Source organism: Mus caroli, unplaced genomic scaffold, assembly GCF_978045245.1.
Source record: "Mus caroli unplaced genomic scaffold, Mus_caroli_1 scaffold_3, whole genome shotgun sequence".
In the NCBI taxonomy this organism is placed as follows: Eukaryota; Metazoa; Chordata; class Mammalia; order Rodentia; family Muridae; genus Mus; species Mus caroli.
In genome coordinates this window covers 75605832-75631642 of record NW_028227258.1, presented here as the reverse complement: position 1 = coordinate 75631642, position 25811 = coordinate 75605832, and the positions used below count along the sequence as shown (strand labels likewise).

Sequence of the window (25811 nt, the reverse complement as noted above, 5' to 3'; positions counted from 1 at the left end):
CATAGAACAAGATGGACAGATAGGAACATGTAAATGTGCAAACACGAGTATATTCACTGAGATTTCTAAAAATATTTCAGCTCATAATGACCTTATTGTATCAATGCTTATTTTATATAAATGTTGAGAGTAAGTATAAAAGAATTCATTTGAACATACTCTACTGATTGATTTTCTTCCTAGGCCCTTTAATGGACATTGTTTTAGTGGATAAAGTTAACATATAAATTTTTAATGGTTAATGAATATAGTTGGAAATTTATACCACTTATTGCTAGGTTATATGCCAGTAAATTATAGTTTTCAGTTTATAACTGATTTATTTTGACTCATGTTCTCTATGTTATTAGTGGTGGCTTTTTGTGGGAGTATACTCTAGTTACTAAAATTTTTGTACCACTCAATTCTGTCTTCATTGTGGACTATGTTTTAAACATTATTATCTGTATATAATATTTTCTGCTGCTGCTGCTGCTGTAACTCCAGGTTATATCCATTTAGTTAGTATGTAACAGTTTGGCACAGCAGTGGCAGGGAAAATATGGACTGGCTCTTTTGGTTTACACTGAAGCAGGAATGTGACTTTCTCTTTCAGGGTGTCTGTGTTCAAGGTGCTGTGTTGAGTCAGCAGCAGGTTAGGCATTACTGTCCTTTCATTACTAAAGAGAACTGAAATAGTACAGATGCTGTTCTGTTGTGATGTTAATAAGGAACTAACCTAAGCAAAATTTCCTAAACCATTTCTCATTGTTTTCTTAGGAGTGGCAGAATTCTATTCAGAAGAATGCAGGCCTTGCTTTTATTGAACTTGTCAATGAAGGAAGGTAATTTATTTTATATCCATTTATATTTCACTTTAAAATATTCTTTTTTTCTTCTATATGAACTGATTCTTTGGATTCTGTATTTGTTTTTTGAATCAGTAATATTTTAGCACTTTGGCTATTGATTACTAAAATCATGCGAACCTCTGTCCATTTTTTATAATTTTCATGATTATACTGATGAGGTTCTGGTTTTCATTTTCAATAATTGTATCTGGGAGTAGCAAAAATAAACTGGTAATTTCTATTTGTATTATAAGAAGCCAAATTTATTTACAACTTTTAAATTTTTTGTTTGTAGAACCATTTTTGAGAATTTGATGTCTATGTTTTTTTTTTTCTATCTTTTATCATAGTCTGGTGATGAGAAGTAGCGCAAGTTTACTTTGTGGTATGATTTTGTGAGAAATTGGTGTGGGGTATTAGCAGGTATGATTTTCACTTTAAAGAAAAGAAATAGAAGGATTAAAAAGACCAACAATTACTGATAGGAAAGAAAAGCAATGGCAGTATAGAAATGAACAGGGAAGCAGTGTTTTAAAAATGAAAGAGCTCCTGGAGGTATCGCCTTCCCTCATCTCAAATTGTAATGAGATGAGAGAATAATAGTAAGAAAAACAGAGCAATAGTAATAAAAACAATACAGTGTTGGCACAGAAACACACACTAATTCATGGGATCAAATTGAAGAACCACACATAAGTCCACACCCTGTGGACATCTGATTTTTGATATTAAATCCAGAAATTCTCACTGGCCAAACTGGTACACTACATACAGAAGAATCCAAGAAGATCCACACTTATCACCCTGCACAAAACTCAATTCCAAATGGATCTAACAGCTCAACATAAGGCCAGATACACTGAAACTGTTAAAAGAGAAAATGGTAAATATTCTTGATCTCATTGATACAAGAAAAGACTTTGTGAACCAAACACTGATAGCATAACAATGTGAATAGCAATTAGTAAATGAGGCCTCATGAAACTGAAAAGTTTCTGTACATAAAGATACCATCATGCAGACAAAGCCTTAGGTTACAGAATGGGGAGGGAGTGAGGTGGGAGTGGGTGAGTGGGTGTGGGAGCACCCTCATAGAAGCAGGGAGGGGGTGGAATAGGGGATTTGTGGAGGGGAAACTGGGAAGGGGAATAACATTTGAAATGTAAATGAATGAAACAACCAATTTAAAAATGAAGAAAAAACAAGACAGACAAAAAAATAGTAAGTCTTCACTTATATGTGGATGTTAGCTGTGCAGTCTTAGATAAGCTATTACCTGCATAACTACAGAAGTTACATATATAGAGCAAGAGACTGGGGTAAGGAGGGGTAAGAGGATGGGGAGAGCAGTAAGGGATTTTATAAGGGAAGGAACACCTAAGACTAATGACCATTTGAGGGATCATATGGAGAACTGATACGTTAGCACGGTAGAATCCTCCTAAAATGTGTAGGTGTGTAAAGGAGATATAAGTAAAATTGTCAAATAATGGAGGAGACTGAGCTCCAAACTGGACTCCTCTTATCACCAAATAAAGCTTCTAGTGCTGCTAATGGGTTACATCGTAACCTAAAGGGTCCCATGGAAATCCCCTACTTCTCTGGCTATTGTCAGGCTATTATTGGCTGCTCTCCAGAAACTGACAGCAAGGCCAAATTGCTGAAAGCAACACCTGTACTAGTCACTGAACATATAGATGGCTCATGCTTACCTAGAGCCTTTACCACTGTGGGCTAGTGTTAATGGTACCTTAAACTGCTCTTCACTTTGTCAAAGGAGAAAAGTAAACACCACTCCACCTATACAAGATGTGGTAGTGCAACATTGGCACACATCTCATAGGAATAACTGATCGATATCTGATTGGATTTAAGCCCTACTCTCTAAGATGGACTCCAAGATTGGTGGCCAAGAACCAGAGACCAGATATCTCAGGGACCTAGATGATAACCAAATATTTCTGTTCTGCTAAAGGAATGCTGCTGAAAATGTCTCCTAACAACATTCTGTTATACTCATAGATCAGTTTTTGCCCAGCCATCATATAACCTTTCTCTTACAATAGATCAAAGCAAATAAAGATACTCACAGCTGGGCAGTGTGTAGAGAGTATTAGACCTTGGGACACGCGGTGTTATTTGGGATATCTCTATCAAGTTCCTCGCCACAGGATTCATGGGGTCCTGTTGAAGAGGAGGTAGAACGATGTCGGAGGCAGAGGGGATAGAGGAATCCCACAGCGAAACCAACACACATGAACTCAGAGACTGTGGCAGTGTGCACAGGGTGTGCTAACTTCTAAATCAGATGGGTTCCCAACACTGAGAGGAGAAGTAGACACAAGCTCTAACCCTGAAGCTGTGTCTAATCGACAAATGCTTACAAAGCAAAAATGAGTTCTCCACAGAGCTTCACTGGGGATGCAAACAACTCTTAAGGCCAGGCCTCATGGCCAGCAGTAGATGGCCAGCACAAGACAAACTCAGTGGCATGTTTGAATATTCTTTCTCTCATGAGGTTTTGACAGGGCGGTTTTGTTTTGTTTTGTTTTCACCTCACATGTCTTTATATGTTATGGCTTCTGGTTTGGGATTTTAGGAGACTCCTCTGCATAAGTATCTCTGTCTATGTGTTGTGTATGTCATGCATTTTGTGAGGGTTCTTTTCCTTCTGCTTGTTTGTTGTCATTCTGGTTTGTTTTTGTTTTATTTTATTGTTATTTTCTAGATGCCTGTTTGTTTTTTAAGAGGAGGAAGAAAAGGGTGTAGAGTCCCATGGGAGAGGAGTTTGGGGGATTCTCAGAGACATGGGGAAAGGAAACTGTGATCAGAGTATATTGTATGAAAAACATCTATTTTCAATAAGAGAATGAATGATTTATAAGGTAAAACAAATTGAGGAAACAAGAATGATGAGTAGGTTACTTTGTGTCTATTTGTGATGACTGAGCCTGCATTAATGGACTGGAAGACTTAAAGTATAGATTAAAACGTTGATGGTTTTCCAGAATGATATCCTAATCAAAGTAATGTTCCAGGGATGCTTATTTATAGTGCGTGGCTGACCTCATCTGTGTACTAACTTAGCATGGAAAAATCAGGTAAAATTTAAGCAGAGAACTTAAGAATTGAGATATATTTTCAAGGGACAGTATTCTTTATCATAAAAACATTAGAAAATGGCAAATATGGATATTTTGGTTGATATGTGACTATTTATGATATTGGGTATTACCAAGAACTTTTACATATTTCACCCCCAGTTTCCTCATTTATTAATTGATTGAGTATTTATTATAATCTATATTAAATTGTTCTTAGCTTTGAGCATATAGAAGTAAGCAGGTAATTACCTACCTTTTTGTGGAGCTTACATTCTAAGAGGCAGTGATAGATGATGATGAACTATGAACAAAATAAGTTGTGCAATACATGAATAGTAAGCACTATGGGAAAAGAAAATAGAGAGTGGATGAGATGCTGTTTTATGGAGATTTTTGAAGAAAGGATGCATGTTTGGTTTACAGTTTAAAATATTGTGGTTTTATTAGGACTTATTGCTGAGGTAGTATTTGGTCATATGCATGAGACGTGCCACAGGAATATGCATACAATTATTCTCAGCCAGGAAAAACGTTACTGTATAAGTGGGAACATTCTTCCTATATCTGAAGAACAAAGCCAACATAGCAAAAATTGTGATCAAATGAAGAAAAGCACAAGAAGGAATGTCAGTTGATAATACAGACAAGGCTTATTGGGAACCTGAGAAATTATCTGTAAGTTGCCATTTTTGAGGGATATTGAATAGGGAAGAAAGACTGTCTCTGATATCTTAAAAAGATCATCATGGCAAATGCAAATAGAAATTAGAGACTCAAAGCCCATGTAGGCCTGAGTAGTGATCTTAACTCAGAATGATGGTCACTTACACTAGAGTCCAACAGGAGGAGGTAAATAGCTGGTAGACGCATGGATAGATTTTAAAGATAGAGCAGATAGGATTTATAATGGGATAGATGTGAATTACTAGGGAAACATAGAGAACTAAAGGATTACAAGATTTAATCCAGGTTCCCACACTGTGTCACTAAAACCATGGCTTTTCTATCAAATGCATGCAGTAGGCTTATGGATGCAGGACTTGTTAGCAAGAGGGATTCAGTTATGGAAATAATGCTGACTTTGTTAATAGGCTTTCAAGTATGTGGTGACTAGTTGTGTCTCCAGACTAGAGATGCCATATAGGTGTTTTACACATATAGATAATATTTACTGTCTCCAAACTGAGTGAATTTATTAAGGTAGCAGGATGATGAATGAGAGTTGACCACTGGCTGTAGTAACATGAAAGTTGTTATGATTTAGTTGTTTTGGAGAGCATAGTTTCAGGAACTCTCTTTAAAATCTGATTCAAGACAATATGGAAATGGAAAGGGAATTAGAGACAATGACTAAACTATTCTTCAGAGATGTTTTGTAACAAAGTAAAGCAATGATATATAATGGCTACACACACACAAACACAAACATAAAAAGACACACACAAACAGCCTTTTGGTGATGCAATAGAGTTAAAAATTTTTTTTTCATTTGGTTTTTAAACGGGGGAGAGAACATAGTTCTCTGGTAGTGGGAAGGAACATTTAGAATTGGGAAATTGATAATTTCAAAACGCGGTGAATTTCTGGAGTAATATGTATGAGTAAGTTAGTAAGTCAGAATTTGTATACAAATAAAAGGAATGGCTTATTATGTAGTTTGAATGGTCTCTCCCGAAATACATGGGAAGGCACTGTATGTAAATGCAGAGGCTGGAAAGTATGTATAAAGTAGAACAGGAGTTGAATTCTGAAGGCCTAAACTTTGTGAAATAAGAGACATGAAAAGAGAGTCAATTTCTTATACAGAATAGTTATAACCATTGATTGTAGGTTTATTATTAGTGTGGTCATTGTGGAGAGAGGATATTAATCTAGCTAAAGGGATTAAAACCTAGAGGCTTTTCATGGGGTCTCTAGAATGAGTGAGCTATAAGCTGTAGAAAGTAGTATAGAGATTGGGCGGAGTACCAGCATGAGGTGAATTGCTGATAGATGGAAGACCAGATGACAGTGTGAAGAGCTCAAACACCTGAAAGATCAAGGTTTTTGTTCACCTTTTAATATGCCTGTAGATATGACTTACATTCTTCATCATGGTATCTTTCCATGTTATTTCATCTTTGTTCTCACCCATTATAGATATTGAATCAATTTTACTTTCTCCAGAAGTTTCTATACAAACTTTTGTTGATTTTATTCATAATTTTTGTGTATCTTTTTCTAATTTTTCTTTGTTGATGGAAGTCCTGATCTGTGCTGTATGCAATGAACACTTTCTCCATTCAGGTGTTCAGTAGATATGTTCATTCTTTTAAGTCTTTCTGTGCTTGTGTCATTTTTAAGGTCATTTTCTTCAAAATCTGGCTTGTCCTTTAGTCGTCTCCTCCTCCTCCTCCTCTTCTTCCTCCTGCTCCTCCTCCTCCTCCTCCTTTCTTTCTCTCTCTCTGTCTCTCTGTCTCTCTGTCTCTCTGTCTCTCTGTCTCTCTGTCTCTCTCTCTGTCTCCCCCCCCCCATGCCCCCAAACCAAAAATATTTATTGTTTCATCTTGGCTGAAGCTTTATTTTTTTTTTGAGCTTTCATACAGAGTTATGTTTTTTTTTCTTCTTTTCTTAGATATTTTCTGTATTAACATTTCAAATGTTATCCCTTTTCCTAGTTTCCCCACTGAAAATCCTCTATCCCCCGCCCCTTTCCCCTGCTCCCCAACCCACCCACTCCCATTCTTGGTCCTGACATTCCCCTATACTGGGGCCTAGAGCTTTCACAGAACCAAGGGCCTCTCCTCCCATTGATTACCTAGGCCATCCTCTGCTACACATATAGCTAGATCCGCAAGTTCCACCACGTGTTTTCTTTGATTGGTGGTATAGTTCCAAGGAGCTCTGAGGGTTCTGGTTAATTCATATTGATGTTCCCTCTATGAGGTTTCAAACCTCTTCAGCTCCCTGGGTATTTTTCTGGCTCCTTCACTGGGGACCTTGTGCTCCGTCCAATGGATGACTGTGAGCATCCAGTTCTGTATTTGCTAGGCACTGGCAGAGCCTTGCAGGAGACAGCTAGATCAGGCTCCTGTCAGTAGGCTCTTGTTGGTATCTGCGTAGTATCTGGGTTTGGTGGTGGTTTATGCGGTGGATCCCCAAGTGGGGCAGTCTCTGGATGGTCATTCCTTCAGGTTCTGCTCTGAACTTTGTCTCTGAACAAAATATCCATGTGTATTTCATTCCCCATTCTAAGAAGGAACTGAGTATCCACACTTTGGTCTTCCTTCTTGATTTTCATGTGTTTTGAAAATTGTATCTTGGGTATTCTAAATTTCTGGGCTAATATCCACTTATCAGTGAGTGCATATCATGTGTGTTCTTTTGTGATTGGATTACCTCACTCAGGATGATATCCTCCAGATACATCCATTTGCCCAAGAATTTCATAAATTCATTCTTTTTAATAGCTGAGTAGTACTCCATTGTGTAAATGTACCACATTTTCTGTATCCATTCTTCTGTTGAGGGACATCTGGGTTCTTTCCAGCTTCTGGCTATTATAAATAAGGCTGCTATGAATATAGTGGAGCATGTGTCTTTATTACCAGTTGGAACATCTTGTGGGTATATGCCCAGGAGAGGTATTGCTGGATCTAGTGGTAGTACTATGTCCAGTTTTCTGAGGAACCACCAGACCGATTTCCAGAGTGGTTGTACCAGCTTGCAATCCCACCAGCAATGGAGGAGTGTTCCTCTTTCTCCACATTCTCACCAACATCTGCTATCACCTGAATTTTTGATCTTAGCCATTCTGACTCATGTGAGGTGGAATCTTTGGGTTGTTTTGATTTGCATTTCCCTGATGATTAAGGATGTTGAACATTTTTTCAGGTGTTTCTCAGCCATTCAGTATTCCTCAGGTAAGAATTCTTTGTTTTAGCGCTGTACCCCATTTTTTAATGGGGTTATTTGATTTTCTGGAGTCCAGCTTCTTGAGTTCTTTGTATATATTGGATATTAGTCCCCTATCAGATTTAGGATTGGTAAAGATCTTTTCCCAATCTGTTGGTGGCCTTTTTGTCTTATTGACAGTGTCTTTTGCCTTATAGAAGCTTTGCAATTTTATGAGGTCCCATTTGTTGATTCTCGATCTTACAGCACAAGCCATTGCTGTTCTGTTCAGGAATTTTTCCCCTGTGCCCATATCTTTGAGGCTTTTCCCCACTTTCTCCTCTATAAGTTACAGAGTCTCTGGTTTTATGTGGAGTTCCTTGATCCACTTAGATTTGGGCTTTTTACAAGGAGATAAGAATGGATCAATTTGCATTCTTCTACATGATAACCGCCAGTTGTGCCAGCACCATTTGTTGAAAATGCTGTCTTTTTTCCACTGGATGGTTTTAGCTCCCTTGTCAAAGATCAAGAGACCATAGGTGTGTGGCTTCATTTCTGGGTCTTCAATTCTATTCCATTGATCTATCTGTCTGTCATTGTACCAGTACCATGCAGGTTTTATCACAATTTTGGCTGAAGTTTTGGCTAGAGACTTTTTTTTTTTATTTTAGACTTTATCCCCTTCCTGGTCCACCCACCCTTCGGCTGTTCCACATCCCACAACTCCTCCCTCTCCATTGCACGACCCCTGGTCTCCAAGAGGATGACCCCACCCGCAACCCAACCCCACCCAATCAGATATTCTAATTTTGGGCAATTATGAGTAGAACAGCAATGAACATGGTTAATCAGGTGATCCTGTAGTAGGATGAAGTGTCCTTTGGGATAATGCCCTTTTTCCAGGTGTAGGTCTCTGTATTAGTTTGCATCTCTGTAAGAGAAAACTTCTCTGATAATAGCTTAAAGAAACACTGATCTGATTTTAGTCTTGTATGGGATAACTTTTCATAACCAGCCATCGTGTGGTAAAGCTGTTGTTCCTGTCGTAGTGGTGTTGATGGGGACATCTAGAGAGCCTTGCCATAGACTTTGTTTTTCTATTTTCTTCATTTAAAAGATATTCATCAGTATAGAGTGTATTTAAAGGAACAATTTGGAGGCATGTTTCTAAAGAAACCGATTGGATTTTTCCTTTTATATGATTTGGTACTTTGAAGTTAGGTGAGTCTATGTAGGTTGGATGTGTCTGTGAAGTAGTTTGAAAGTTCCATATTACCTTGCATCCCAGTGGAAACAAGTATAGTAATAAAGATTTTTTCTTTAACTACCAGGGCCAAATGTTTTCATCTTGCTATGTAGATCTGACCTTTGTCCTTATCAATTGAGTAGCTGCTATAAATGTGACCTTTGATGAATGTTTTAGTAGTGTAAGTAACATGAGGACCTTTATAGACAGCAGAGTACAGTTTATCAGACTTGATGGGTATTCTTGGCAAATCAATTACTTAGGTCAGATGTAGGTGTTATTTGGGAGAAATGTTTCCCTTGTGTATTTAAATAACACTTAATATTTTTTATGATTTTTAGTTCAATTACTATCATTGTTCATGTAAGTAGCTTTTTATTTTAAGCAAACTTATTTTAGAGTGGAAATTGGAAATAGCAGTTACAGACATAATAACTATGTTTTAAATGATTTTTTTTTTACCAAGAGACAGAAAAACTTTAATATCAAATTTCAGTCAAAAGAGTAAAGTTTTCATATTTTATAAGCAAGTGCATTGTTAACTTTACATAATAGTGTTGGTTTTTAATGTTTTGTGGTGTTTGATAGAAATGTAAAGTTTTTGAAAGCATTCTTATTTTTTATTGATTATTTTATTTATTTACATTTCAAATGCCATCCCCCTTCCTGGTTTCCCCTCTGTAAACCCACTATCACTGAAGAAAGTGACACCTCCCTCTCTTGCAACCATTAATTGTCAATAGTATTGGGGGTATTATGAGCCCTTTCCTCATCCTGACGAAATGGTGACAGGCCCAGTCTTATGTAGGTCTTGTGCAAATAAACACAAGGTGGTAAGTTCATGAGTGCAGTGATCATGTCATATGCAGAAGCTATTGTTGTATGCCACATTTCCCATCCTCTGGCTCTTATATTCTTTCCATTTCTTTTGTCATGTTCTTGAGTCTTGGAGGAGGTGATGTAGATACCCTGTTTAGATAGAACACTCCACTGTTTAATATTTTTAGCACGTTGACCAGCCATAACTCTCTGCATTAACTGTTGTTGTACAGCAGAAAGCTTTCCAGAAGAAGGCTAAGAGCAGTGTGAATTTATGAGTTGAAACATGAGTGTTGTGAAGGGAATTTAACAACATGCTTATTTCGTAAAATAGTCATAGTAGGTTCTTTCATAGGTCTATGACCTATCAAGCCAAGGGCTGCTGACCAGGTTTATAATACTAGGCTCCTATGGAGCAGGCCTCAAATCCAACCAGAAACCAATTGTTAATTCTGTCAATCCATGCCACTACTATATCATTGAGTATATTGTGCTTGGCAGGTCAGTAATGTAGCATGCAAGACTCATAGCTGGGGAAGGCTGTTAATAAATTTTCTCCCCTAGCAGCCTTTATACCATCTTTCTGGTGAGCACTCTGCAAGCTAGTCTGCAAGTAGAAAGCTTTTAAGTCTAACTGGGACCTATGACCAAAGTGTGTACAATCTTCAGCAATAGAGTCTTTCCATCAAGTTCAGTTGGATAACCAGGAGTAATAGCAATAATCTGTATCATGCTGGGGGCTTCTGCGGCCTGTCTAATAGCTCAGAGTCACCTCATATTGGGTGCTTCTGGTGGGTAACCAGGATTAATAGCAATAGTCTGTGTTATTCCCCGGCTTCTGCAGCCTGTCTAATAATAGCTCAGAGTCCTCATACCTTGTGCTAGAATTGTTGCTTATTTGCCCATACAGTGTGAATAATGAAAACAGTACAAATTAATTTTTTAATTTAATTTTATTTTTTTGCAAATTGACATAGACAAAATTGTCAGAAAATTTGTAAGTTTTATGTTATTTGTGTTACTGGTCTTTTTTTTTTTTTAGTGTTTTTCTCTTGTTTCTACTTCATTTATACATTACAATAAAAAACAGAATTCCTTTTGCTGAATCATTGTTTTAAAATTGATGGTAAAAAATCAAAGAAAAAATAGATTGTATTACTTTAAAGATGCAATATTTTTCAAACATTCTAACTATTTAGTTCCCATCCTGAATTTGGTAATTTGTAAAATACCATAGTAATATAAACTATTCTGATCAAATTTGGTTTTATTTACTAAAAATAATTAATAATTTTGAGAAATTGTCTCCATCAGTGATTCAGTTCTTTTTAAAATCATATATGTTACTGCCGGGTCTGGGTTCAGTCAGAGAAGAAGCATCTAACTCTCAAGAGACTGGAGGCCACAGGGAGTTTAGAGGTCTGGCAGGGTGGGGGTGATGGGTGGAGACATCCTCATGGAGACAAGGTGGTGGAGAGGAGGTATGGGATGTGGAACAGTTGTAGGGGCAGACCAGGAGGGTAATAAAATCTGGACTGTAAACAAACAAACAAACAAACAAACAGAAAACCTATGTCAATCCATCTGACTTTATCCATCTGTCCATATATCCATCTGTCCATATGTCCATCCATCCATCCATCCACCCATCCAGCATCAGTTTCCTCTCTCCTACCCTCCTCTGTATGTCTGTGTGTGTGTGTGTGTGTGTGTGTGTGTGTATGTGTGTGTGTATACACGTGTGTGCACACAATTTACCATTAGGTAAAGACAAAGATCATCAGCTTTGGGTGGGCCAGTCTAGATACTAGTAGATGATCCCAATTTTCTAATCTCAGTGACATCCAAAAAGTGGTGGTGTTGGAAGGTGAGCAGAGCATTAAATATATGAGAGGATGCTGTGGGCTACAGAGACATCACATAAGGATTTTGTTGACACAATTAACATTCATAAAGGATGAGAAAACAGCTTGCAATGTCTCTGAGGCCATACAGTAGGGACTTTAGCTTGTCAAACTTTGCATGAGGCAAATACTTTACACATCTGTGGACCATTCTTTTGGGTAATGGAAATGACGCATCTGGAATCTGCTCTGGCAAATGAGCCAGCTTTGCAGTGCACAGGGCCAGGACAAGCACAACTCTCCTGACATGGAGGAGACCCAGTACATTTTCTGGTTCTTTTGTCTTTCTCCCACACTTGAGAACACAGAACAGATTATTCCATGTAGTGTTAGTCACAGCTATTAATTTCTGCTGAGGGACAGCCAATATCTACTCATTATAGTAGTAACTGTACTTATACCTAGATATGAAAATAACCTTCATAAGAGACAAGATGTCTCTGCTGCTAATACATTTGCCTGTCTCTTCAAAATTCAACTGCTTAATACTGTACTTCTGCTGTCTGAGCATTCTGTTAGCAAGTCCAGCATTTCCCTATACTTCTCTGAATAGTATCGATGACTTACAAACCTCTGTGGAGATATCCATTAGAAGGATGGATAAAGGGAAAGTGAAGAAGGAATAGGAAGGATGAGGAAGAAGCCAGAACACAATCATTTTATTGTGACCCCTTTGGCTTTTACTGTTGATGTTTTTAATCTGGGTTACACTACAGTAAAATGACAAAAATATTTATTGCCCTCAAGGAAGCAGTGTAGCTACAGCGTGTTCTTCCCATATTAATGGAAGAGAACATTTGAATTTAAATAAGGATGCTTTCTGGCTTAAATTTTAATATGCATGTGCTGGATGACAAAAGCTACAGTCATCTGAGAGGAGGGGTTCTTAATTTAAAAAATGCCTCCATAAGATGCAGCTGTAGGCAAGTCTGTAGGGCATTTTTAAAGTTAGTGACTGATGGAGTAGGGCCCTGCCCATTGTGGGTGATGGCACACTTGGGCAGTGGTTCTGGGTCCTATGAGCAAGTTATGGTGAGCAAGGCAATAAGCAGCACCCCTCCATTTCCTCTGCATCAGCGCCTGTCTCCAGGATCCAGCCCTGCTTTACTTCCTGCCCTGGTTTTCTTGAGTGATGGGCTATGATGTGGAAGTGTAAGCCAAATAAATCCTTTCCTCCCTAACTTAGCAATAACAGTAGTAAGCCTCATTACTACAGTGTGTAATAAGGCAGCTTCAATTATATACCAAAATAAATTGTTTTGATGTTATCCTGTTTTGGGTCTATTTGTTGAAGAGAAACCCTCTCATTTCTGTTTACTCCTGTGGACCAGTTGGTGTTGAAATTTGTGAGGGTAGCTGATGAGTCCATTTGTGCTGTTTCTTTTTAAGGTACTTATTTATTTTGTAAAGGTTTAATATTTTATCAAAAACAGTAATTAAGTACTTTCTTTAATTAGAATAAGAGTATGTTTCTCAATTCTCTAAGTACTTTTTAAATTAAAATCAGATGTTCAGATTATTTTTCACATTTAACTTTTTAGCTCATTTAGCATTGTATAGGTAACACAACACACTTCAAAAAATAAATTTTGCAGTTGTTTTTGTATTCAAATTGTTTTTCTGTGATGATTTTTTGAAGGTTGTCTTATTTGTATTGATTTAAAGTAATAGTTCTGAATAAACATACTATCATGAATCAGAATGCACAAAATTCCACTGAATTTCAAACCTAAAAAAAAAAAGACAGGGTTTTACTACAAAGCCCTGGTCAGCCTGGGAGTCCCTGTGGAGGCTGCCTCCAAGTTGATACAACTTCCTGCCTATGCCTTCTCAGTTCAGAACTTTACAGCATCCTTTTCTCTCAGGCTCCATATTGTCTATTCTGTGATGCTTGGGCCATTATGTATTATACTCAAAAGTTGTTTATTAACTTGTGAGTAGATAGGTATCCATTTTAAGGATGCTATGATGTTAAATTAAAGATTCTGTGAAAGAGGGAGGGAAGGATTGAGGGAGAATGGGAGGGAGGGATAGGAACAAAGAGTAGGTAAAGGAGGGTTGTAAGAAAGAGATGAAAGGAAGGCTGGTCCCTGGAGAGTTAGGAGATTATTTTTCAATTATTTCCTAATAACAAATGTTACATTATTTTGTAGTGGCCATGGTCTTAGAAGTCTTTAAGATTAGCTTTATTTAGCATTACCATTTAGAATCAATACCCCCTTACTGGTGTGTGATATTTCTCTGTAATCAATTCTAAAGTTATTACAGTGTTGGAATCATAATTAAAGTAAGGAATTTACTTCTACTTTCTTAGTTGTTAGGGCTTATGGGCGTAGTGACTTCAGTGTTTCTGTGTGGGAGTGAAATTTGAGAATAGCTGCTAATGGAGGTTATAGAAAGCTGAAGAAACAGAGCAGTAATATTGGAAAACTTGGTAGAAATGTGTGTGTGTGCTTACCCTAGGTCTAGACTAGAATAATCAGATGTGGACAATGGCTCGTAATGTAGTTATGGGAGATAGCTGTCATCATTACTGTTATTTATTGAGCCTCTAGCGTGAATCTTTTGTAGTTGTTCACTTGATAGGGCTGTATGTTTCCTAAGGTTGACACAAGTAGTGTTTTTTTCCCCTTCCTCTTTGCACTGTAGGTATAAATTATACATAGAGTTTCTTCTTAATATTAAAATATGTGAGTCATTTTGTGCTCTGCATTCACAGATTAATCTACTTTATAGTAAACCCAACATTTTGAAACTGCTTATTATAATTAAGACTTTGGCCTCATTTGCCTTTAACTCTTCATTTGCAAGAAGAATTACACAATTATTATATAAATTATACTTGCTAAAATTGCATAATTGGTATATTTAGAAAGATACGCTTTTACATGAGAGGAAATGGCCTTTTAGGAAAAAATGTGTGTTAATTTATGTTGTAAAGTCATTTTAATATTTGCTCTAATGAAAGGACAAATCACATTTCTGTTCAGGACCTTGCAAGATTCTGACTTAAATATAGTTTCTAAGTTGATGAGTAGAGTTCGTCGGCTCCATTTATCAGTAAGAGCATTAAATGCTTATTAAGTATTCCAAGGCACAGCTCTCCTGAATTGTACTTTTTTTGATGGTATGGTTGACTTAAAAAGATTAATTGAAAAGTATATTCTTTGTTAGTTGGAAAATAGATTGTTATACAAAGAATACTAGAAAGAGTTGTATAAGGTAGCATATGAAACGATATATATGTCATAGATACTGTAACATTAGACATAGTTGATATAAAGATCTTTGAGACGGAATTACAAAAGATTCCATAGAGATGCAGAGGCTTGAAGTCAGTTTTTTCAGTGTTTCAGGTTTAGGTGTAAAGAATGGGGGCAAAAAGGAAAGAGATAGAAAATGGTTTGTAGCATTTGTTTCTGTCATTCCCTGGGTATCTTTTTATGGGATGGTTTCTGTGTGTCAGATACCAAGAATGTAGCTATGTGAAAATCTGTATTGCCAGAGGCATAAAGGTAAATAATGTATAAGGAAACAAGAATTCAGATAACTTAAGTAAGCAAGACAGGATAAAGTTACAAGAATTAAAAACAGGAAGACTTGTAGGATGGTAATATGGTATGGGCTGGACAAAAAAGAGTTATGAAGAAACTGATTTCAGTTTCTTTCTTTTTCTTTTTCTTTTTCTAACATCACGTATCTGGGTCTGACCTTGACCTCACTGTGTAGCCAAGACTGATCTTGAATTCTTGATCCTCCTGTTTCTACCTTGCAAGTGGATGTGTGACATCATGGTAGTGTGAATAAAACATCTGATTTTTTAAAATGTGTATGACCATTCTGCCTGAATGTGTGGTGTTTGTTTGTTTTTGGTGTGTCCCATGTGAATGACATGCTGTCAAGCCCAAAAGAGAGTGTCAGGTCTTCTGGGACTGAAGGTCCAGATCATTGTGAGCCACTATGTGGTTGCTAGGAATTGAACCCAGGTCCTCTCGATAACAGCAAGTCCTTTTTAACCATTGAGCCACCTCTCCAGGCTCTCAACATCTGATTTTAAAGTATAGAAACAGAAAGATCAACACCTTAATAGAGAAGAGAGAAATATAGTGAGCGAGTGTTTATTAGATGGTAGGTTCCTGGAATATGACTGTTACATGGTGATCTTCTGCACCTTTGTCTACAAAAGGACAGGACCAGCATAGTAGAGAGTTCTCCTCTACAAATGTAAGATCCAGCAATGCACAATGTAACTTTCAATTCAGATTCTAAATGGAATATGCTTCACTTCTGAGCAATGTTTGTGGCAAAATAGATGAATTATACACAGACTAGATCCAAAGGAATTACTATACTTCTTATAACATATCAGATGAACATGATCCTAGAATAAAGAAAACAGATATAAGTTCCCCATTAAAATCTTTATAAAATAAAAATTAAAAAAACTAATGAGCCAAATATGCACTGTAGTAGCAGAGGTGCATCTGATTTTGTATAACAAAAAAAGTCCATGATAAAATATACAATATTGGTCTGAGAAAAATATGAAAGAAAATATATCAAATTGCTTGTTATCTAATATGAGGTCAACAAATTACAGCCTGTGGCCAAATCTGGCCCACTGATTATTTTGTTAATAAAGTTTAACAAGATCACTTGTTTAAGTATCACCTGTGATTGTTTCCAATTCGTAGGATTATATTGAGCTGAACAGCTGTAGCAGAAGCTATATTTTCTACAAACCCTACATTATTATTTGGTCCTTAACAAAGAGCACTTGCACACACCTAGGCTAGAGACAGAGGTATATATTCACTGAGGTTGTACAAGCAATAATGAAAAGAAACAAAAATAGAAGTCTTAAAAATAAATGCTTTTCACTTTTATATGACATTATACTCTTTTTTATGAATCCTATCTGTACTTTGTATAATGTGACAGCAGATGTGGAAGATTCTGACCTACAGCCTCAAACTATCTCTGGCTAAATAACCCCATTAAAAAATGGGGCTCAGAGCTAAACAAAGAATTCTCACCTGAGGAATACTGAATGGCTGAGAAGCACCTGAAAAAATGTTCAACATCCTTAATAATCAGAGAAATGCAAATCAAAACAACCCTGAGATTCCATCTCACACCAGTCAGAATGGCTAAGATCAAAACTTCAGGTGACAGCAGATGCTGGTGAGGATGTGGAGAAAGAGGAACACTCCTCCAATCACTTGCTGGTGGGATTGAAAGCTTGTACAACCACTCTGGAAATCAGTCTGGTGGTTCCTCAGAAAATTGGACATAGTACTACCAGAAGATCCAACAATACCTCTCCTGGACCTATACCCAGAAGATATCCCAACTTTTAATAAGGACACATGCTCCACTATGTTCACAGCAGCCTTATTTATAATAGCCAGAAGCTGGAAAGAACCCAGATGTTCCTCAACAGAAGAATGGATACAGAAAATGTGGTACATTTACACAATGGAGTACTACTCAGCTATTAAAAAGAATGAATTTATGAAATTCCTAGGCAAATGGATGGACCTGGAGGGCATCATCCTGAGTGAGGTAACACAATCACAAAAGAACTCACACAATATGTACTCACTGATAAGTGGATAGTAGCCCAGAAACTTAGAATACCCAAGATATAAGATACAATTTGCTAAACACATGAAACTCAAGAAGAATAAAGACCAAAGTGTGGACACTTTGCTCCTTCTTAGAATTGGGAACATGGAAGGAGATACAGAGACAAAGTTTGGGGCTGTGACGAAAGAATGGACCATCTAGAGACTGCCATATCCGGGGATCCATCCCATAATCAGGTTCCAAACGCTGACACCATTGCATACACTAGCAAGATTTTGCTGAAAGGACCCAGATATAGCTGTCTCTTGTGAGACTATGCTGGGGCCTAGCAAACACAGAAGTGGATGCTCACAGTCAGCTATTGGATGGATCACAGGGCCCCCAATTTAGGAGCTAGAGAAAGTACCCAAGGAGATGGGGGGATCTGCAACCCTATAGGTGGAACAACAATATGAACTAACCAGTACCCCCCGGAGCTCGTGTCTCTAGCTGCATATGAATCAGAAGATGGCCTAGTCGGCCATCAGTGGAAAGAGAAGCCCATTGGTCGTGCAAACTTTATCTGCCTCAGTACAGGGGAACGCCAGGGCCAAGAAGTGGGAGTGGGTGGGAGTGGGGGAGTGGGTGGGGCAGCGTGTGGGGGACTTTTGGGATAGCATTGGAAATGTCAATGAAATAAATACCTAATAAAAAAAAAAAACTTCTCCTATATGAAATAACCAGTACCCCCAGAGCTCGTGTCTGTAGCTGCATATGTATCAGAAGATGGCCTAGTTGGCCATCATTGGGAAGAGAGGCCCCTTGGTCTTGCAATCTTTATATGCTCCAGTACAGGGGAACACCAGGGCCAAGAAGTGGGAGAGGGTGGGGAGGGGAGCAGGGAGGGGGCAGGCTATAGGGGTCTTTTAGGATAGCATTTGAAATGTAAATGAAGAAAATATCTAATAAAAAATTGGAAAAAAATCTTCTCTACAATTTTGAAGTGATATTATCAGTGTGTTTTGAAAATGCTTTTAAATGTTACCCATTTATATATTATAAACCATCCGCCATGTAACTTTTGACCCTGCTAGTGAATGAATGGCTTCCTAGAAGTGTGAGACTGAGAAAGCGGGGCTTTAAGAGTGCAGACATCAAATACTGTTCTCTGCTTCTTAGTTTCCCTGTGGAGACCTGCAACCACATCACAAATATGTTGTCAATATATTGCCTTGCAGCACTCAAACAGTAATTGAATTGATTACACCATTGTCCCATTCCCAAGTCAAGTAACCTCAAAGTTATTCAAGCGTCCTTCCTTTTCTATACCACCTTCCTCCAGACCTACAATCAACATGCTTTATCAATATTTCCTCTGTCATGTCTAGATTTAATTTATTCTACCTCACAGTGTTCTAAAATCAAGACTTTACTCTCATTATAACTGACTAAATCTTCTATTGGCTTAACATTTTTTTTCTACCTGCCTTTTAAAGTACTGTCAAATATCTTGTCAACAACTAGTACACTATAAAAACTAGGTTTATTAAAATGTGTGGACCATTTGTCTTCTTAGTCCAGGTCTTAAGTAAAGCTGACCTTTGCTTCTTGACTTTAATATCATAGTTTTAAATACTTATACAAGGTTATTTGTTTGAATTGTATTAATTTATGGGGTTTTGCTCAATATTGTGAAATTATTTTGTTTTGCATGTTGTTAGGTATCTTTTTGTTACTACTTGTGTTTCATCATACGGCTATTCAGCCATTTAAAGACTAATTTAATTTTTATGGAGATTTGGGTAGTTGCTAATGTTTTGCTGTAATAAAAATTGCTATTAGGAATTTGATTTGCATTGTCACATATTTTGTGATTATAAGAATCTGTGGTCTCACTCCTCCATTGCTGGTGGGATTGCAAGCTTGTACAACCACTCTGGAAATCAGTCTGGAGGATTCTCAGAAAACTGGACATAGTACTACCGGTAGATCCAGCAGTACCTCTCCTGATGTTCCAATTGGTAATAAGGACACATGCTCCACTATGTTCATAGCAGCCCTATTTATAATAGCCAGAAGCTGAAAAGAACCCAGATGTCCCTCAACAGAGGAGTGGATACAGAAAATGTGGTATATTTACACAATGGAGTCCTACTCATCTATTAAAAACCATGAATTTATGAAATTCTTGGGCAAATGGATGTATCTGGAGGATATCATCCTGAGTGAGATAACCCAATCACAAAAGAAGTCACTTGATATGCATTCACTGATAAGTGAATATTGGCCCAGAAACCTAGAATACCCAAGATACAACTTCCAAAACACAAGAAAATCAAGAAGGAAGACCAACTCTTGGATACTTCATTCCTCCCTAGAATAAAGAATAAAATATCCTGGGAAGGAGTTTCAGAGACAAAGTTTACAGCTAAGACGAAAGGATGGACTATCCAGAGACTGCCCCACCTGGGGGACCATCCCCTAATCAGCCACCAAACGCAGACACTATTGCATATGCCAGCAAGATTTTGCTGAAAGGACCCTGATATAGCTGTCTCCTGTGAGGCTTTGCCAGTGCCTGGCAAATACAGAAGTGGATGCTCACAGTCATCTGTAGGATGGAACACAGGGCCCCCAACATAGGAGCTAGAGAAAGTACCCAAGAGCTGAAGGGGTCTGCAACCCTATAGGTGGAACACCAATGTGAACTAACCAGTACCCCCAGAGCTTGTGACTCTAGCTGCATATGTAGCAAAAGATGGCCTAATTGGCCATCATTGGGAAGAGAGGACCCTTGGTCTTGCAAACTTTATAAACCTCAGTACAGGGGAACGCCAGGGCCAAGTAGTGGGAGTGGGTGGTTAGGGGAGCAGGGCCAGGGGGATGGTATAGGGGACTTTTGGGATAGCATTTGAAATGTAAATGAAGAAAATGTCCAATAAAAAATAAGAAAAAAGAGAGAGAGATGTAGATTGTAGGCATCAAAGCTAGAGAGGTAGATCCCTTTGAAATTCGAGTCTTGACATGAAGCTACAGGCTTTGGAGTTTGACACACAGGGCTTTAGTATTACTTTGGTCCAGTTTTTCTCCACAATCTCCCCCCTTTTTTTTAACCCCCCTTTAATGACAATGTGTATTCAGTGGCATTGTATGTTGGAAATACGTATTTTTTCTTGTTTTAAATTCAGGGTCAGAGAGTGAACTGTGGTAGTTTGAATGAGAATTCATAGACGTAGATTTGTGAACACTTTGTTGCCAGTTGGTGCCACTGTTTAGGAAGGTGATGCAGCTTTGCTGTAGAAGGAACATCCCTGGAGGCAGGCTTTGAGATTGCATAACCTCACCCAACTTCCATATGCTTCCTGCTTGTCATTAAACGTGAGATTTCTCAGCTCCCTGTTCTAGCTATCTGCTGCCATACTATCTTTGACACTTTGTAGATCAATAAACCTTAAATGAACTCTTTTTTTTTATATAAGTTTTATTGGCCATGGAGTTTTATCATAGCAGCGGCAGCAATAACAACAAGAAACTAAAACATTAGTCTCACTTTGACTCTTATTTCATTCTGACACTCAAAATTAGAAAGTCAAGATTTTTCTTATTCATACATAAGTTGCTATGATTTTTTAAATTTCATAGCCTCTCTGGTCACATTAGATGAAATATACTCAAGTTTCCTCAAGTGCACTGATCATTTCTCTGTATCCTTCACCCTGGGTGAGGCCACTCAAGTTATTTTACCTTTACTTTTTGCAGTTCTATAATTTCTAATTAATAATATCTCTTTGTTGGATTTTGGGACATATTTGTAATTACTTGTTAAAATATTTGTGGAACAAGACTTAAACTGCTTATAGTTATCTTCAGCCTATGATTAATCTCATGCAAGCTTCTGATAATGCTGTATGTATCCAGTACACCTGTAAAAAAAAGAATCTGCTTCTTCATATCTTTGGCAAAACTTGGCAAGTTGTTAGTGAATTTGTTTTTATACAGCTACCCTGTTAATTACTGTGATGAACACCTGATCAAAGCAATTAAAGGAAGGGTTTGTTTTACAGACTGAGAGTCAGTCAGTCATGTCTGGGGAGGCATGGAGGCCAGAGAGCGAGGCTTTTGGTCGCAGTGTATTCACATTCAAAAAGCAGAGTGCTATAAATGCTTGCGTCAGCTTGCTCTCCCCATTTAGTCTGTCTAGGACTCCAGTGCCCATGGAGTAGCACAGCTCACTCATATTGAGAGTGTGGGTCTCCCACATCCATTAACCTTATCTAAACAATTGCCCAGTGATTCTAGATCTTGCCAATTTGACAATATTAACTATCGCAGGCGGTTTTTATAGAATACTGCAGCTTTGTTTCCCTGATAAACAGTGGTGCAGAGGCTGATGATATTAACTTCTTGACTGAACTTACTCCAGGCTGTATCGAATCTTAGAGAGACTTCGCCCTTCCTAGCATATATTCTTTGGAAGCTTTTCATAATTGGCATTATTTTGTCCATCCTGATAGTTTTGCTTACTTTTATTCTTTGTAATGTCTTTAATTTATACGTGGGATTTTTCTTTTGTATAACTTATCTAATTAAAGTATTCATCTTGTAGGTATAACAAAATAGTAACATAGAAAGTTGTATTTTCATTTTGGAACGAAAATACAAATGAAGAGCCTGATGATACTCCTTTGTCTCTGTAATGTTTTCTTGAGATACTTTTCAGTTGTTTGATTCTAGGCTGTAGTTTCTGAATTTTTGAATTTACGCTTGGAAACCTGGTAAAAATTCTGGGGTTCTGCATACGTCTGTCTTGTTGGATTGTCTAACTTGGTCTTCTTTGTTCTGTGAGGTTATGGACAGGTTTGTTTAGCGTCGGCAGTCTGTCTTGTGAATACATACGCCTTAGTGAGAAGTGTCATGGTGAATGAGGGTCTTTGCCTCCTTAAATCCTGGCTGCCTTCCATGTTAGTGTTGGATGATGTGACACAAATACCCAATCTCATCAGTTCATACAGCTCAGCTCACCTATTTGTTTCACTTGGCCCAGGCGTTTTTTTGTTGGTTTGGTTTGGTTTGGTTTTGCCAGTGGCTAGACAGTATATCATGGTGGAAGTTCATGGAGAAGAAACTGTTCCTATCAGGGTGCTGCGTGCTGTGGGAATTATGAGAGAGTAAAGTCTAAAATCTCAGTATCCAATTAAAGACACTCCTGTTGTCCTGATGTCTACTAGGTCCACACTCTTAAGAGTTCATACCTTCCAGGACTGTCCTGGACTAAGACAAAAGTCATCAGCACATGCCCCTCTGGGGATATTTACCCAAACAGTGGTGCCCTTCCACTACCGCTCACCACTTCAGCTTTAACGTTGAATTATTAATTGCTTTAGTTGGTTGGCCAGTAAATCCTCTGTTACCAGAGGTGCTGCTTTCTTTCACTTGTTGAAGTGAAATAATATTGATACCTCACTGTGTGTGAAGCAAGAACAAGGGATTAAATATTCCTTTCTCTTCAAAAGAACAAAATATACTACCATTGAACCCCAAGTAGCCATTTGTTATTAGATGTATACATATATTTATTTGACAATATTCATCTCTTACAGGTTACTTAGCCAAACAATGAAGGATCATTTAGTAAGAGTAGCAAATGAAGCCGAATTTATCCTGAGCAGGCAGAGAGCAGAGGATGTTCACAGACATGCAGAATTTGAGGTAAGATACTGCTATGTGTTTGTTTACATACTCTGTTTAGATGGTAATTATCTGCTTAAGCAGAATGGTAGTATAATCTAAAGAAGCATGCTGTTAGTCTTCAAAATCTAGTTTATGAGAATCAAGGAGGATTCTGGGAAAGCTGTCCTGGTTCAGCACCAGTTCACCCTGACATTTGATGACTGCATCTTTGGTGTATTGTTGACCTGCTTTTGATAATGGAATGGGGCTGTAATCTGGTGGTTTCAAATAAAGAGAATTAGTAAAGGACGTAGTCCTCTTTGGCAAGTTTCTTGTTGTGGTTGTATGTGTTTGATGGTTTTGAGAGTTTTCAGTTTTCGACTTGGCAGCCCGGGCTGTTGCCTGTTGAGTCTTCCTGCTATACCTGCATCTCTCATTCTGTGGCCCATGAGGGACCATGTTTTGTCTGACTCATCCTGTAACCAATGCTTAATTTAGTAGTTCCTCCTGGACATCTGCAACAAACGTGACTTCAGAAAGGGAATGACTGGTGTCATGGCTCTCTAAATGACTAAAATGGACGAAATAAAAAAAATTGACGAGAACATTTGTTAAAAATTGAAGATATTTAAAAGTATTTAAAAATTAAAGATATTTAATTGAAGATATTTAAAAGACATCTAACTGCTACTTTCTATTATGTAAAGATAGATAAGCTCAAATGCTTTTCTTTTTCTTTATAAAAGATGAAAACCATCACAGCAGAGCAGTGGGTATAGTTTAAAGGTTATCCAGAGTTTGGCTTTTAGTAACTTTCTGAACTTTTTGCTACTAATTACTAACTACTAACTACTTTTTTCTTACAGAGATTCTGTTGTATATTTGGTTACAGAGCCTGTAATAGTAAAGAGGCTGATATGTTTTACCTATTATCAATAATGTCTGAGGAGTGCATCCCTTTAGTTCTTTGCTTTTTTTGATTTCAGTGAAATCTTTCCCTTTTGTATTGATGTTCCATTAAAGTCATAGATCATCAGTAGGTACACATTTCAACTTTGTTTTAAAGAGTTTTTGAAGCTGTAGACAGGAAGTGTATTAAAAATTATGTCATGTTCAACATTGGACATTATCTTATAAATAGGGTATATGTATGAAAGTATACATTTCAATACTAAGTTTTACTAAAAATTTGTTGTTTCTGCAGTTTCAGTTTGCATAAATTATATACATCTGTAATCCAGATGTAATAAAAATTATCCCTTAATGATTTTATTTTTCAGAGCCAATTTAAGTTAAAATTTGTTTCAGTAAGAGGTTCATGATGTTCTTTTAAACAATACTGCTTTGAATTTCATTTATTATGCTCTAGAACTCACTTCTTATTAACTTCAGCAGATCTACATATTGTGTGGTAAATTTATTTGCTTGAATTAATAAACTCATAATTCCTTTTAAGTGAAATACTTATATTAGAAATACTTCACTAACTCTGTGTGTATGTATTGTGGGTATATCTACCCTTGCGTGTCCATTTTTCATAAGGCTCAGATGTCGATGTCGGTGTCTTCCTTGATTGCATTCTATCCTAGCTTTGAAGCAAGAGTCTCTCATTGAGCCCTGGAGCTGCTCAATTCAACCAAGCTGCTTGCAGAATGAGTTCTGGGGATCTGCTCTGCTGCCTCTTTCCCCACTTCCAGAAGTGTTGGTGCAATAGAGCTATTATATATTGCTGCACAAAGCTTTAAGTGGGTCCTTTAAATCCAATCTCAGGTCTTTGCCTATTGACCCATACCTCTAACTCCAGCTACATTTTCTAACAGGACCTAGAGCATATTTATTTAGCCAAACATACTATATTGTATTTATGTTTAATGACAATTTAAAGATGAATATTAATATTTTTATGTTTCAACTTTGCATGTACATTTCAACATATTAGAATATTAACACATCTTGTTTGTTTGCTTAAATATATTTTTAAATATGGTGTTATTGGACAGCCACTATTTTTATGCAGGCTTTTTCTGATCAAATATTATCCATGCGTTCTAGAAGTCTGGGTTTATAACTATACTAGGTACTAAAATTTTCTTCATACTTTTATATAACTTCCTCTATGCTTTGTAAATTATGTTTTGCAGTGAGCTTCTCTGCATGATTTCTTTTCAGTAATTAAATTAGCATTTTCAGGTGCTGAAAACTTGTTGGCCTTTTCCGTTCATTGTGTTTCCTCATGCGTAAAATGTGAGACACCCACATATTTTTAATTCTTTCAGAGTACTATTTTATAGCCTGGGTTTGTCAGCTATATAGTGAGAATGGTTTATTTCCCTATTCTATATTAAATAATAATATAAAATATTAATCTTATATGTCAATTTAAGTATGGATCTTATGTCAGATAAGTAAATATCCAAAATGACATTTTATAGTAATTTATAAGGGGTTGAAGATTATTTTTTCCTCTTAGGCAATCTGACTAGGTTATTAAAGATAGAAGATTCCAGACTCCTGGATTGTCTCTTTGTAGATGTAAGAACAATAAAACTATAATATTTTGAAGCCATGTAATTTTGGATAATTGCCAGTATATTAATGAATCTTACTATAATAGGCATTAACAATTTTCAATAGAATGAATAAATCTTACATCTAATTTTCTATTTTACTTTATTTGGAAAACATAAGTGAATTATATTTAAATGAGGACTGATTTTTATTACAACTTTTCTAGAAAGTGTTGATAACACAGAGCTTGCACTTGTTTTCAACGGAGATCATGTATTCCCTTCTT

The 25811-nt window shown here is 37.2% G+C and overlaps 1 protein-coding gene across 4 annotated transcripts in view; it reads left to right on the top strand.

Moving 5' to 3' along the window:
• Positions 1-25811, top strand: part of Lrba (LPS responsive beige-like anchor protein) — a 576347-nt gene that overhangs the window by 181353 nt on the left and 369183 nt on the right. For all 4 annotated transcript variants that reach the window (XM_029475138.2, XM_021158805.3, XM_085835789.1 and 1 more), the window contains exons 35-36: positions 760-824; positions 22948-23056. In XM_029475138.2, coding sequence (XP_029330998.1) covers positions 760-824; positions 22948-23056 — 174 coding nt within the window. The remainder of the gene's footprint in view (positions 1-759; positions 825-22947; positions 23057-25811) is intronic.